A 17,118-nucleotide genomic window follows, 5' to 3' on the forward strand; every position below is an offset into this window, starting at 1 on the left:
AAAGACACCAAGGCCAAATGCTAAGGAACTGCATGGAGACCAGCAGAGGATCGATGACTGGTACAGGGACTGGAAATTACTACTGAATGTTAGTAAATGTAACATAGTGTGCATAAATAGGTCGTGAAAACCAGTACTCTACGATTACACTGTCAGGTCAAATCAATAGAAACAGTAGCAATCGTAAAATACTTGGCATCAATCATCCAGAGCGACCTAGAGTGGAATGATTACATAAAACCTCATAACACAAAATGTGGCAAGCATGAGATCACTATGAAAATGCTAAGCAAACTCCAGTGGTAGACACTACAAGAGAGAGGTTATTCATTACGGAGAGGTGTACTGTTGGAAATCCAAGAGATTATTTTCAGGGAAGAGCTGAACAACATATTACTTTCTTTCACATACGTCTCCCAATAGAACAAAAAAGAGAAAATCTTAGAAATTAGACCTAATACAAAGGTTTATAAATAATCATGCCTTCCATATGCCATTCACGAATGGAGTAAGGAGGGGATTAAATGACAGAGGTGCCACATGTACTCTCCATCACACGTCGTAAGGTGGCATGTGGGTGTTACACATCTGCTTTTCGGTGCACTCATCGTATAGAGAGTAGCATCGGCTGGTAAAATGTTAAAAAGCATAAAACGTTATCTATTATAAACAGCAAAGGGCGCACAAGTGCGGATAAGATAAGGCTGGGTAGGTAAGTAGCTCATATCCTTTTCCAAGTAGTCATCACGTCTATCTGGTAACGAGTAACGATTCCATACCACGCAGAAATACCTTGAAAGACAACTGACAGTCGTAGTGTGGGCATTCTGTTTTAGTAGTTTTCCTGGATATCCTAAGTAATCTGGCATTAAAATTTAACCTTTGCCTCGCACTCTCACATGACCTAAACACTGTTGAGACGGGTAATCACACTATTTCGCCACATTTCTGTGAATGCACAGATCAATTCCTTCTCTTCTGAAGTTTTTCATCATTTCCCCGCGTGTCCTCCTTGCTGTGAATTGGGAAAGGGGGAGGGGGGGTGGTACCGTTTTCACTACTCGACTTTCAGTGGCCGGTGGCCTCAATATCTGGCAGATGTATGGTACCAGTTGCGTTATTATTTTTATCAGACGTGTGTATCAACATTTCGAGTTTATAGCGATAATTATGGTGTATTATAGTAGCGCTATTACTGACACTGTCTCATAATTAAACCGCGTAATATGGAGCCTCTAACAGGCCCAGCCTACAATCAAAAGCAGCCTGAACGGGCTGGTTAGTCCCGATGAGTCCTGACGGGAAATGAACCAAAGTTTACAATGCATTTGGAAGAAATGACGAATGAAGTTTTCGACGGCAGTGATATTGATCCAGATTACGAAACAGAAAGTGAAGACGATACAAATTCAAAACAGGACGTGCATGGCCATGATGTTGATGACGATGATGATGGAACCTAGGACAAACGAAGAGTTGCAGATGTTTTAAGTAGAAAACAGCCACACTGCGATGAGTCCTACTTTTGTAGCCATGGAAACTGTTTCAAATGGAGAAAAGCACAACCAGCAACTAATGCAGTACAAGACGATATAACATTGTGTTACAGATTCCTGGTCTGCGACTAAAAATTAATGCCTTTGGTAAGAATCCATATTTGAGGATGTATGAGGTCTAGCTTTTACTCAAGACATTTTAGATGAGATTGTATAGCGGTCAAACAATAAAATCGGTAAAATAAAACTACTTTCATATCTAGTGTACATGATAGTGATATCCTTGAGATGAAAGCTTTCACAGCAACTCCAAATCTTGCAACGAATCCATAGATAAATTTTTCTCATTGGGTGAAAAAAGGCGTAACATTTTTCACAGTACTATCATACCTATAGATATTTGATTAGAAAAGCTAGATGGCAGGAAAGAAATAAAATTCGAGTACCGCAGTGTCAAACATTTTAATAGATTTCCTGGGAACTGTGAACAGTGTTACTCTTCAGGCAAGACATGGTGAACACATGCTTCAAAATCGGCAATCAGGAAAGCAAACCACAAAAACATAAGCAAAAATACATACATCCTAATCGAACAACAGTGCAAAACCCAAGAAAAATAGTCTAAAACTAGTACTCAGAATACTGCCTCTTAACGAAAACGCGGAGATCCCACTACATTTAGATGGAAGACAATAAAATAAAATAAAATAAGCTAGAGTAAACATTATAGCAATCATCCACTGCACAGAGCAGTAGACAGTGCTACAGTGCCATAAATATAAGAAACTTTTTAATAGCCATCCACTGCACAGAGCCTTAGTGCATGCTACAAGCATAGATTGTGAGCACAAGCAACATGTAGCAACCAGCTACCGAACAAAGCAATGGACACTGTAAACAAACAGACAGAAGTGATTTAACTATCAAATCAGAAGTGTTAAATTTAAATTTTTATTTCACTAAAAATGAATGAAGTTTTATTGTAAATTGTAAGTGTAATAAAATACCTATGTTTTTGAAAGCTTCTCGCTAACTATAGCAAGAAAATGCTCTCAAGTAACCCGTCGTTTCCCTCCTAGAGGTGGAAGTATGAAGATAATACATAAAAATCACATGATACGTAAATGTCCACGGAAGCGTAAGTAAAGTGTATACTTCAAACAAGTCATTGACCTTACTTTGAATAAACAGTAAATGTGCACATAAACCAGGTTTTCATATATTTCGTCTGGGACTAATGGTACAAGAACAAAAATAAATATAGTAGCCACCCACCGATTCTGACCAAGGTTTTCAGGAGCATTCCCTTGGTTGTAAAGCAAATGCTCAGACTGGAAATCCCCCCTCCCCTCACAAATATTCCCAATCGTGACTTCCTATGCCTCGCTACCATCTCGCCTGGTATATGACTGAAAACTCGCTAACTATACATTGGATCTTTACTCGAACAGCTCACTATACCTAAAGAATGAAAAGTGAGATAAAAGGAAAACACACACAGAACTGTCACCACTTGATAATGGCCAACGTGTGCTCCTTCAAAAGATTATGGATATTTAGCCACTTGAAGCGGCTGGACGTTTGAGAAAATTTTATTGCAACGTCAATTACTTCCCTTGTTATTCTTCAACTACAAAAAATAATTATTTTCTTTATTTTCGGCACTATATTAAGTAATTCACATTCCAGCACCAAAAATCATTTCAAGTCTTCTTAAGCTTGACTATGCTCCCAGTCAGCTCCTCTGTCTCTCTCTACCCATCTCTCTTGAGCCTCCTCCCTTCCTGGCTACAATCTCTCTCTCCCTTCCTTTCTCCCTTTGTCCTTCACCCTCTCGGTCACCTCCTTCCCTCTCTTTCTCTCTATCTCTCCTTCCTCATCTCTGTCTCTCTCTCTCTCTCTCTCTCTCTCTCTCTCTCTCTCTCTGTGTGTGTGTGTGTGTGTGTGTGTGTATTATGCTTTTCTGGGGGGAGGGGGGGAGTCGCATAGCGCTTATAGTGCAGTCGTTCACTTCCTTCACTCCATTGTCTTGTCGATAGCAGAGCTTGAAGTGTGTGATTGGTGTTGTTGCAGGGCCGTCTCGACGCGGCTGATAGCTGGCATGTGGTGGTTCTTCACGCTCATAATGATCGCCTCCTACACGGCCAATCTGGCGGCGTTCCTCACCAACAGCAGAATGGAGTCTCCCATCAATGGAGTAGAAGACCTGGCGAAGCAAACCAAGATCAAATACGGCACTTACGAAAGCGGTTCCACAGCGGCCTTCTTCAGAGTGAGCAGATGTTTCTTTTTCAGAGGCCCGTCCCAAGGAATTAAATGCTTAAATACCTCTCGGAGTGATCACTGAACTGCAACCACCTTGCTAAGCTATCAACTCATCAACGAGACCACATGATGCCGACAACAAGTCAAAGCAGAGGTCGTTGTTGCATTGCGATGGAACTAGTCAGTCAGTCAGTAGGCAGAGAGAAACGAGCATAGTAGGCAGTTGAAAGGGTTTGCCAGTATTTGACACAGAGAAAGCTACGGGCGCCTGATAAAATAATGTGGCGATCTCTCAATTGGCTGCATCCTTCAGGAGTTGTAATTAGCCACGGTCTGTGACTGACATTGGACGTATATTCTCTGCTTTGATTTCACAGTTTTTGCTTCGTGTAATTCACATGGTTACTGATCTGATCCAAACGATAGTGTTCACAAACTGATAAGTCGGTAATGATTTGGGTCTTCCCAACGTTTACAGGTGTTGCTTTTCATTTATACTCTAGAGTACGACGAGAAAACGGTTCTTAGATCATCACAGTTATTTGTTTATTGTTTTCGATAAAAATATCTTCAGACTTCAAAAACAAAGGCAGCGAAAAATCACAGTGTTACTCAGTCTAACTGCCGTGCAGTTTACAATACATGAGAACTAAACAACATCATTGATCTTTTATTTGGCAATTTAGACATTTTTGCACGTCTGCAAACAGCCGATAGTGAATGACCAATGCTTTACGAACAGTAACTTCACTTGCTCTAGAGCTTAGAGAATTTCGTGCCTGAAGAGTACGAGCAGCATTCGACATACGTAATGTTTTCCGAATCCGAATCATTTTTAACAGATGCTATTTGTCAGAATGTGAAAATATTTACAGTTAACTTTTTTGTCTGTTCGAATGAAGTTATACAGAGGTGCAATCTTTAGTACTTCAGGTAGAGTTTCTGCATATAAAATTTGTAAATCGTTATAAGGTGCGTGGAAGAGAGAACATTTTACTGTGTCAAGCACAAGGTTTTATCCTATCCTCTACAAGGAAGGAGCAAGAAACGAATACCTGATTATACGTGTATGTTCCTGTGCGAGCACTATTCTGCCTTTACAGTCTACAGAAATAATATGAGGTCTAGAAATCTGGATCCTGAAAAACTGATTTTGGACCTTTCGAAGAAAGAATTTTTTGCGAAACAACTGTTCTGCTTCTTCACGGGTCCCTTGTTTGAGATATTATTCGCATTATTGTTACAATTCACCAATCTTTTCTGTTTGTGGCAGATGTTTCCGCTTACTTTACCTAACATGGCCACACATATCTGAGCAGTATTCCAGCATATGACGCAGAAAAGTTTTATAAGCACTCTGTTTCGTACACGACTTGAATTTTGGCCATAGGGGAGGGTGTTGTACCTAGAAGAGTATCGTACCTAGGAACACCTGAAGCTTCCTGGTCGGTGTTTCAGTCTAATGATCGATTTTAGAATGACGTGAACGAACGCGTACTAGAGGTCGTTATAAGCATTTTCCGGCATTTTTTACTATTTTTGTTGTTTCGAGACCACGAGGATTAAAGCCATTTTAAGGATATTGTTAATTCATCTGTTGCAGACTTTTATGATAAGTAAAATCCTGTAAATTTTTAAAACTAGTTACATAACATGTGGGCCGTTGTCAGCCGTGCACCATCTTGTATCATGGAACAGAAGGTCTCTTTATTAAGTAACATATGATATTTTCAAATGAACTGAGTTTCTTTAATGTCTTAACAATTTTCCCTGTCTCAAAAATGGAAAATTGTGTTAGTTGCCAACAGCTTCTACATCAATCTTTTTTAACTTGTAACTCATTTTGGATAATACTTCTACTTAATTTGACTTCACTTACTGATTACTGGTGTGTATTATTTAACACGTAGACTATTAAACACAGTAGTGCAAGATTTTTTCGACCATCACACTTCTAAATTTAAATTGAATATTTATTCCTAGGTACGTGTCAAGTTGTACCTTGGAAGAGTTTTTCACATTTGGAAGAACCTTACTTTTACAAAGTGATTTTTGTAATTTCCGAAAACGACTGATGTACTGATACAGTGAGTGCTAGCATTTCAAAACAAAATAAGAAAATATAATAAACTTCCATTACAGGGCTAGATATGTAAGTCTAAAAAGTGTTCCAAACAACTCTTTCTCCTACCTTTAACAATACGTTTGTCCTACCGACGACCGAGCTTTCATGATAACCCCACTTCATATCCCCAAGTACTGTTCCTCCAAGATGTTTTTATGACAAGATTCACTCCCATTCTGTTTCGTTAAAAATGTAGTCAGCGTGTAGCACACAATGTGCTGTAATCTGCCTGTTAATAAACTCTCATCCCATTAAAAAATGTAGTCGCATGTCTCATAAGAACACATTTTCTTCATCATATATCAGTGCACTGCTTAACCAAAGACTTTTCCAAATCCAAGAAAGATACGTCCTCGGTTATTAGGATACCTTACGTGAGAAATATGAATATGATTTCGAACGATCAGTGACGTCAGTAACCCCAATACTTAAAGTTTTTCCTGTAATTTTTGCCTGCTACTTTGCACAAGGTAACTTATAAATTTCGTAAAGCTCTAGCTGCGAGTCCCCATGTATATTCAGTACCGCATGAACGTTTCCTGTCCGCAGAACTCGAATGATTCGCTGTTCTCTCGGATGTACACGGTGATGAGGCAGGCGAGACCCGACGTCTTTACAGACGGCAATGCAGAGGGCGTGGAGCGCGTCAAGAAGGAGAAGGGCAACTACGCCTTCTTCATGGAATCCACCAGCATCGAGTACATGACGGCGCTCAACTGCGACCTGCGAAAAGTCGGCGGGCAACTCGACTCCAAAGGCTACGGCATAGCACTGCAGCTAGGTGAGTGCAGCACAGGCGGCATCGCGATGTTTCCGTAATTACTGGTGTGTGACAGGGGCTCCTTTTGTAGGGTAACCTATTTATACAGACAAGCATAATCAAAAACTACTCCCTCCAGGTACTGCAGGATTAGAGAAAATGGGAAGCACATCTAAGCATGCACCAAGCTATTAGAAGCTTCAGAAATAAATAATCTTACTTTCTTAAGAGAACAAGGAACCGGAAATTTAACTGATGTACTTGTCGTCTATCTCAACACAACAATATACAAGAATAGAGGTATTAAATGTTGAAAATTATAAATTATCAGCTTCTTACTATAGGAGCAAACCGGAGAAAAGAGGACTTGTCGTGTGTGTGAAAAAAATTGCAAATTCAAAACTATAGACACAACACAGTTTTCGCGCAGAACAATAAATGGAAGTATTTGCATGTGAAATCATAGTGCCTAACATCACAATTGTAATTATTACACTTCATAGATCCTTGTGAGAAATTTTCAGATATTCGTAGAAATATTTGATACTCTAATATCACCTGTCTGGCTAAGCAAGGCAAATTATAAATTTTCATGGTTTAAATATCATTTTTTGAGAGTCTGACGAAAAACAATTACACAAAATTTTTACTTAATACTGACAGCAAAACTTCTTGTAAACTTTCTCACTGGAATTGTACAGGACAATAGCATCTCAGAAGAAAACATTTTTGTAAATGAGGACATAATGAACAACGTTATAATCAGACTTCCTGTGCTAGTGCCTTTGTCCCCCATTTTGCGCAGGGTCGGCACGGTTAAGGTCGGATTTGGCATGGTTAATTTTAATGGGTAGCTGGATGCCCTCCCTGTCGCCACCCCACACCTCCCGCGACAATAAGAGTGTACCGCAGCTGTCTGCATCTAGTATAAACCATGAAATAGTGGGAACGTTTTTTAAATGTCTGTGAGGCGTGTAACTGAGACGGGAAGTGGGGACCAGCCTGGTATTCACCTAGTGGGATGTGGAAAACCGCCTAAAAATCACATCCAGGCTTGCTGGCACACTGGCCCTCTTCGTTACTGAGGTGGGCTGATTCAATCCGGGCCTGGAGGGCCTCCCCGAGTCCAGGAAGCAGCGCATTAGCACTCTCGGCTGACCTGGTGGGTCAACTGTAATAGATAGTATGGCAAATCTAAATCACATATCAAGCAGAAGAACCATTAGAACTAGCAATAGAAACCTGTAGAAGGAACAGGTACAGCATGAGTTGGAATTACATACACGAGGCAGTGGATGTAAATGATAATTTTAATGCATTCCTAAATAAGTTTATCTCTGACTTTGACAGGTGTTTCCTAAAGACAACTGTGAAATACGGCGCCACTTGGGTATCAAAGAAACCAGGTACAGCAAATTAAATAAAAGTATAATGTACAGTCAGTTCAACATAAGAAGAAATCTAGTATATGCGACAACACCACAAGCAGTAACTCGAAACTAGTTTAATTTCTTCACTGGAAGCAGGAAAACGAGTAATTCTCTTGACATCAAAAATGATCCTGACAAAATTTCAAGCAAAATATTAAATCATAGTCTTCTGTTATAGCTTTTGTACTTTTCCATAAATTTAATACATCAGTTTCACAAGATACTTTTTCAGACAGGCTTAAGTACGCCACTGTCAGATCCCCTCTTTAAGAAAGGTAGTAGGACCGATATTAATAACTAACAACTGATTACACTATTAACTTCCTTCTCAAAAGAGTTGGAAATGGTAACTCATTAAAGAATGCGAACATTTTTAGGCTAGGCTTTGTGATGTTACAAAATAAAAGTGATGTTGTTATTCAATGGAAAGTTGGAAATTGAGATTTAGCTTACTGTTTTATCAATCACAATTGGCATAAGAATCATGGATTGACCATTGTCATAAAATATTGCATTATGAGATGTGAATAGTTTTTACTTGCAGTTTCGCGTGGCTTGAGGCAGTCACAACTAGCTTGCTGTTGATTAAGAAATTGCATTATCGTCTTTCTAATTACTTCATGATCGTAGATACGATCATACCCGGTTGAGAAGTTATTGTTATGACAAAACAATTTCCTAAGGGACCAGAAAGTTCTTAAGGGCGCAAAAACAACTGTAACATCACACAAAAGGGAAATTCAATATTAAAGCTGATGCAAGAAGACGATAAAACAGTTTTCTTTTTATCAATGTAACACGCACATTGGACTGCTGATCTTGGTGTCTGTAATATTAGCAAAATGCATAATTAAAATGAAAATAATACTGAGGAGATAATAGGAATGAGCACTGCTAAATGATTCAGTATTCCCAGAACAAATATTTATTATAACTAAAATATATATCGTACCTTAAGCTTAGTACTACAATGACGGTAGATTTTTATGTCCGTATCATGTCCATTGAGCGCTCTTTTATATAGCCATTGTCTTCTTTGAGTCGCTCGTGCGTCGTCACGGTAAGTTATAACAGTTCTTTACACTTCACTCAAACTTAGATATAACACGTTTTTATACATTTAGTAAAAATTAGATCAGACTACCACAAATCTGCGTCCGTCTTACTTGAGAAAAACAGTACAACTCTTTTTAGCTCTCAAGGCTTCATTTGTTCTCCAGCGAACAAAATAGTGAAGGATCGCATATCTATCCGTATTTTCCTGTTTATATTGCCGCCCAAAGACGACGAATTACATTATTTAGAAAATTCCACCGTCGCCAAGCGACACCTCATTATACATTAATCATTATTTATAAACAAGTATTTGCCTTCTGGCTGAAAGTATTAACTACTCGTATTTACTGTTTTAATGAAGTCAAAAATAGCGAATATCACATTGCCTCCCATGAGGAGAGAGGGAATGCCGAAGGATTACCTCGATCCTCATGTCCTCATGAGATATTCGTGATTTTTGGTGTGACATTTACATAATGTTACTGGCGTACTATGTACATAAATTGAAATTACGTTTATAATCATATATCAGATATTTATCATTTTTCAAAATAAAGTTTTTCATTCTTTGTTCATCAGTCACTTCATTCCATAATACCAAGATTAACATGTATGTGCATAGTTAAGTTTGGTCCATATTTGCTTATAGCAATAAGTGAACGTTCATTTCGCACTTCAGGGGATAGAAATCAGAAATTACTTTCTCTTGAGCTTAACAACTAATACATGAGTACAGTGAGTGCTTATTTTCACTAAACTAGAGTGGACAATGTTCGAGCATCTGTTGACTCATTGTGGTTCAGTTACAGTTTAATAACGTAGCACTACACTTCGTGATGCTCTCACTTTCTGTGTTAGCTGTCTACGGCGTTCATCATGCAGTACATCTGTCCTTTCCACTGTGGTGCCAGGAATTCAAGTGGCTTCCCGGGTTTTTATTTACAATATGAAACAGAAGAAGTGGAAAATTATTAGTATAACTTACAACCTATTGGATACATTTGTTAAGGATCGGGACTGGTCTGGAGTTTAGGGTCTTCCTATAGTGCACATTCATTTTCTTTGTCCATCAAGAGACAGGATTATAATTCATTTTAGCAGTGTTCAGGAGTGCCGGTATTAATGGCTTTAAGGCCTGAGTAATCTAACAATCTACTTCTCACTCATCTTAACTTCAACTCAAGAAAATTGCTTAATTTACGTATGAAAATGTAGTCACACAAGTGTACAAATGTCTTTCCTCCAGTATGTACGATGGAAGTCATGGCGGTTAGCAGTTTAAAGTTTGGATTGTGTCGTCACCCACACGTCAGCCACTCACAGCGGCTGCACAGTGTTGCGTGAGCTCCAACACTCAGTATCCGTTCGCGCTCAGGCTGTAACAGAGCTGTAACAGAGCTGCTGGTCGTCGATTGCTCCTTTTTTTTTTTTTTTTTTTTTTTTTTTTAACTTCGTATCACACGAGTGCATCGATACAAACACCTCGCGCGCGTTTTCCATCGGAGGAGCCGGACACTGAAGCTGCCTCCATACTTCTCTGTCAACTGCCTCCCATGAGGCTCACAGGTAAGTGACGACGAATGTTTTAGCTGTCGCTGCACTTAGAACAACACTGAACTTTGCGTTGCACCTGTTGTCGTAGCCTTGACTTCTTTTTACACTTGCAGTACAACACTACCACTAATATACAGTGAACAGCTATTTTTATTATGCACGTCGCACTTTAGTGTGCATCTTCACACAGCATTCGTGCTTAGTTCCTTCGCCGATAGAGTTCATTTACAAAACAATCAATTTTGCAGGTTTCCTCCATTGGTACAGAAAGACTTATATTCTACTATTTACAAAATATCACTTACGAGCTAATATTTACAATTAATGGTCACTCCTTTTGTTAAGTCCAGTGAACAACTGCTTTATGAATGGACTCTTTATATCTCAAGGTTTACTTTCACTAGTGAACCTAAAAATATTCTTTCAAACTTTCTTTTAAGGGCTCATCTCCTCATTATGAAAACTACAGGTTTCGCAACACTCGTTGCATTTATTCTTTAGTGCACCCAAGATCATTTTCTACTGCCACGCAGCGTATCTACTACTTAACGAGTACGCATTTAACGCTGAATATTTTTTTTTTTTTTTTTTTTTTTTTGAGGGCAGACTGGATAACAATATGTCTCCCTCTTCGCTTCATGTTCGCAGCAATCGTTCTCTGTTAAAAAAAAATAGGGTAACGCGTGTCTACTATTTTTCGCATGAATGGAATTACCGACAGGTCACTGGGTTTACGCAACCGGTCCATAACAAACATTACCAAAGCTAGCGAAGTTCATCACGCTACGTGTCTCATTTCTCATAAGCACTGCTTTGCCTCGAAGCACACGTGCCTTTTACAAGTCGACCCTTGGTCTGGGTTAATAAACCAGGATCAAAAGGAACGGGCACAAGGAAAATGGATTTCATAAGAGGAGTGTCTTAGGAGACATTTTTGCAATAAAATCTGCATGTAAATAAAATTATCATAATAAACATAGGCACATATATAAATTTCAACTTCTGTCATTACAGCATGCTTTGCTACTTCTACGTCTTACCTTGGTTATAGTCAGTATTAAATTTAAATATCACTGCATTGCTTGTTCTTTAGATTAGCCTTCAATTAGGGTATTGAATGGTCGCTAGATTACACTACAAATCTTCTGAAGATCTTTACTTGGACTTATTTATGATACAGGGGGCTTGCTATGTGGTTATTTAGTACCTTGATTTTACTGAAATCAATTCGTCAGCTAACATTTCTCATATACTCTTTACATTGGGCTCAGATCACAGGGAAATAGTTTACTTTCATAGCAATTAATGGCCTCGTGGAGTACTTACGCTACATTATTGATGCTTCATGGTTTGCCTCTATTTGTACTGTATTTCACCTCACTTAGTTTACTACAGCTTATTGTCTCCTTGCGTGAACACATGTGGGTTACCACTTGTTTTTCCATTTAACAGCACGCTTTAACTGAACTTTAAGCTATTTCTTCTACTCCTGTCCACTGTCTGGACTGTTTGAACATGTACCTTTTTTTTAAGTAGGTAATTTGGGCTTTTACAACATAACTTCAAGTACTTACATTACTATAAATAAATCTATAAATCTTCTTGTACCTTGAGAGAAGTGCTTATTTACGCATCCTCCTCCATTTCTCACCTTTACATATTTATATAGATCCTGGCAATCACCTCGCAAGCACATTTTTTTTATACTAACTTAAAGCTAAATTTAAATTCTTTCTGCAACCTTAATTTCCTGCTTCAGCTTGTTGAAGAAATATCAGTTCATGTCCATCACTATAAACAATTTTTCCATACATAGCATTTAATACTTAAAGTTTACATGTAGTAGCCGTTACCATGTAGTCAATGCGCTGTTCAACACAATACTTATCATTAACAGTTCACACAAGGAAATTTCCAGTACGCAAGAGGCAAGAAACCAAAACAGATTCTATCTGCAGTTGAGGCTGTGTCTGTAAACTAACTCTGTTTCAATGGACCAATCGCTCCCGATATGGAGCAGCCCTGAATCGGCAATGATAAAACTTTTGAAACAGAAGACACCTGTCTGAAGAGACATGATGACATCACATTGATGTTTGCTCCTGTATCAACAATGGCTGTGACAGGAATGTTGGCAATAGAAATCTTAATCGAAGCCTGGACCTGTTCATCATAAATGTCATTAATGTCTTGAGCTTCTATGTCAGGTGCAAGGTCATCTCGTAAGTCGGTCTCATGGTCGTACCGTATCGCATTAACATACTCAGAATCAGAGTATTCGGTAGTACCCCCTCTGGTACCGGCAGCGACCTCTAGGAGGCTGAAAGGTGCTGCCTCTAATTTTCCGCAGGATGTTTAACCTGATTGTCATTCATGGCCTTAAGTGTTTGTTCCGTTTCATATTGGTGCTGGTTATGTGGTACAAATGCCGGTGTAAAGGGGTAAAATCCACTGGGTGCATTCACTTGTGAATAGAATACTTGAGACTGCTGCTGTCGCCCGATATTTTGGTTGCCGGCAAAACCATTTCCTTGTGAAGGAAAGTTCGCATTTGGTGCCGTTTGAAAATTGTTCCGCGGTCCTCTATCCTGTGAAAAGTTGTTCTGATGTTGTGCTGGGTGGCCTCCGCCTTGCCCATGCCACTTGCTATTTTTCGACCTATAACTTTGATTGTACACTGGCCCATTTGAAAAATTACCAATCGTTTGTGGAGAATTTCCATACAGCTCAGGCGCAGAATTAAAGGGTGGGTTTCCGTACTGATGTTGTACCTGGTGGTTGTAAATTGGGTGGTATCTCTGCTGATTATTGTAATTGGTTTTCTGCTTCCGTTTTAAGTTATTGCCGTTTGCGTTTTCATAACGGCTGGCAGGTTGGTACCCGCGATCACAGTAGCGCACTCTCTCCTTCGGCGCATTGTTGTCCGCGTGCGATGCATTCTGCTGGCTGCCAGGGAAGAATTTGCCTCTGCCAACCTTGGAGCGCACATCCTCGCTAATTAAATCTAAGGAATCCAGCACAGAAAGCAATGCATCCGTGTCTTCTTCGGACACATTTACTAGTTTCTCTCTAATAGACACAGGGAGTTTGTTTTTGACAATCATAATTACGTCCTTGGAAGAAATCGGAGAATCACAGAATTTAATTTTTGCTAGATACTTCTCGAAGTATCGCCGGAGACTTCCACTGAAAATTTCCGCACCATACACCTCCTTCCTTAAACTTTGCTGTACCCCATTACTCCAAAATTTTGTCAAGAACATTTTCTCAAACTCTTCATAATTCCTACACGTGTCTACCATTTCCGTTCCCCATAATGCTGCATCACCAGAAATAAAGCCAGTGGCGAACTGAATACGCTGTCTGTCTGTCCAGCTCCTGGGAAATATGCCGGAAAAATTCTTTAGGAACACCATGGGGTGTATTTCTCGCTTCTGCGGATGAAAAACAGGAAAAGTGCGATGCTTAATCACACTTTCCTCTTGCATTAAACTCACAATTGTGGGCGGATCATTTATTTTCCCTACTCGGGACTCAACAGGACTGTTGTTTTGCATGTAATCAGGCGGTGAATGATAAGGAGTTGACTGACATTCGTCACCATCTAAAGAGTTGTTCCCTATAGTTTGCGTATGCGTGTGCGGATTTTCTACCCAGTTTCTCAGCATTCTGACTTCGTCCACTACTTGCTGCTTCCACTCGGGAAGATCCCGTGTAAGTGTCCTCTGAATATGTCTCAATTCAGAAACCACTGTGTCTCCCGACTTACCAGGAGCAGCTAAGATTTCATAAGCTACATCCTTGACAGTCTCCCTAAGCTCCTCCCTGACCTTCTTTTCGATAAAAATATCTTTACCCTTTATCCATTCACCGTAGTGTTCCGACAATGCCTCCGCGTGTGCTTTCACGGTGCTCTTAACCTGTTCTTCAATATTGATTGAGTCTATCTGCCTCGACAGATCCTCCACTACACCTTCAATGTCAGATACTGCATTTCTAACTGAGTTTATTTCTTTGGTAGCTGCCTGAATTTTTGTGTTTAATGTTCCAGATACTTCAGCTACTTCACTTTTCACCTGTTTCTGCGTTTTCTGAATTTGACCACTGATCTTAGTTTGCCCCTCACCCAAATGGGTATTTAATTCAGCCGTAACTTCTTTATGCAGATCTGTTTTGATTGTGCCTAGTTGTGTTTTTAATGATTCGCTTACAGCATCTAATCGGGCGTTAACAGTCTCATTTTGTGTTTTTACTGATTCGCTTACAGCATCTAATCGGGCGTTAACAGTCTCATTTTGTGTTTTTATAGTCTCATTTACTGCGTCAAACTGTTGTTTCAGCATTTCCATTAACGCACCGAGGTCATTTGTAGCTGCAGCGGGAAGAGTTTCGACTTTAGGGTCACTTTCCCCTGTTAAAGACATGGTTAGTTCAGTTTCCACACGGGAACCTACCGTTCGCGATCGTAAAGGGTATGGAATACTGTTAACGTCTTCACTCCCGTCTCCTGTTGTCACCTGTCTCTGTTTACTATCTGCCATTTTCGTCAGTAAATCACGTGCTACGCAAGGCTTTCGTCGTTTGTCAGTGACGTGGTGAGTCCGCTAAGAGCACCACTCTCGCGTGAGCAACAAATGAAATTCTATCTGGCGAGAAGACAAGACGGAACCTAAGCGTTTCAGACAAATGAATGAAGATGCTCTTCACTGCAAATTGCACACAATATCCACCATGTTGAAAATTTAATACAGCTACACTAACAATGGGGAGAAATAATTTCTATTATCAGACTACGAAGAATTTTACGTTGAAAGATAAAATAAAGCAGATTTTCTATAGCGGGAAGGAGATAGAAAGGATATGGATCGACTTGGAAAAGCAACGTTGCTACTGAAGCACTACACTGCATATGCAGAATTCTGACTTACTTTTTGATGGCTTGGTTACCGCTATGTTGTCTCAGCAAATTCGCGTCTCTCTTCTTTTCCTTCCACTCGGTAATTAAACCGCGTTATCGACCAGCATATTTTCCGTCATTCTCACAGAGATGATGTGTACATGAGACGACAGAACATTTATTAACACAAGCACATAGAAAATTTTCCAAGAATTTGAACTAATTTTTGGTCAAGTCCCTGTTCGGGCGCCAAGTGTGATGTTACAAAATAAAAGTGATGTTGTTATTCAATGGAAAGTTGGAAATTGAGATTTAGCTTACTGTTTTATCAATCACAATTGGCGTAAGAATCATGGATTGACCATTGTCATAAAATATTGCATTATGAGATGTGAATAGTTTTTACTTGCAGTTTCGCGTGGCTTGAGGCAGTCACAACTAGCGTGCTGTTGATTAAGAAATTGCATTATCGTCTTTCTAATTACTTCATGATCGTAGATACGATCATACCCGGTTGGGAAGTTATTGTTATGACAAAACAATTTCCTAAGGGACCAGAAAGTTCTTAAGGGTGCAAAAACAACTGTAACATCACACAAAAGGGAAATTCAATATTAAAGCTGATGCAAGAAGACGATAAAACAGTTTTCTTTTTATCAATGTAACACGCACATTGGACTGCTGATCTTGGTGTCTGTAATATTAGCAAAATGCATAATTAAAATGAAAATAATACTGAGGAGATAATAGGAATGAGCACTGCTAAATGATTCAGTATTCCCAGAACAAATATTTATTATAACTAAAATATATATCGTACCTTAAGCTTAGTACTACAATGACGGTAGATTTTTATGTCCGTATCATGTCCATTGAGCGCTCTTTTATATAGCCATTGTCTTCTTTGAGTCGCTCGTGCGTCGTCACGGTAGGTTATAACAGTTCTTTACACTTCACTCAAACTTAGACATAACACGTTTTTATACATTTAGTAAAAATTAGATCAGACTACCACAAATCTGCGTCCGTCTTACTTGAGAAAAACAGTACAACTCTTTTTAGCTCTCAAGGCTTCATTTGTTCTCCAGCGAACAAAATAGTGAAGGATCGCATATCTATCCGTATTTTCCTGTTTATATTGCCGCCCAAAGACGACGAATTACATTATTTAGAAAATTCCACCGTCGCCAAGCGACACCTCATTATACATTAATCATTATTTATAAACAAGTATTTGCCTTCTGGCTGAAAGTATTAACTACTCGTATTTGCTGTTTTAATGAAGTCAAAAATAGCGAAGATCACAGCTTTACTGTGACTATTGTTGATTGAAACAAGCTTTCTGTTACCAGTCACTGTTTATTTATTTTCACAACGCATTTCTAACATTTAAACCTCCATCATCAGGTGAATTTATGTCTTAATTTATGTCTTTTAATATGGCATGCTTGTGATTTGCTACGAATTTGAGGTAACCAGTGGCACTTTGTGGTAGAGAACCATAAAACCTTATTTCAGAAGATGAGCCTGTGGAG

At 39.2% G+C, this 17,118-nt stretch overlaps 1 protein-coding gene across 1 annotated transcript in view; it reads left to right on the top strand.

Moving 5' to 3' along the window:
* The window catches only part of LOC124776889 (glutamate receptor ionotropic, kainate 2-like), a 200,712-nt gene that overhangs the window by 149,472 nt on the left and 34,122 nt on the right, over positions 1-17,118 (top strand). Inside the window, exons 14-15 of the mRNA XM_047252076.1 lie at positions 3,570-3,768; positions 6,436-6,667. Of these exons, the coding sequence (XP_047108032.1) occupies positions 3,570-3,768; positions 6,436-6,667 (431 nt within the window). The remainder of the gene's footprint in view (positions 1-3,569; positions 3,769-6,435; positions 6,668-17,118) is intronic.

The sequence above is a fragment of the Schistocerca piceifrons genome, chromosome 2, assembly GCF_021461385.2.
Source record: "Schistocerca piceifrons isolate TAMUIC-IGC-003096 chromosome 2, iqSchPice1.1, whole genome shotgun sequence".
Lineage (NCBI taxonomy): Eukaryota > Metazoa > Arthropoda > Insecta > Orthoptera > Acrididae > Schistocerca > Schistocerca piceifrons.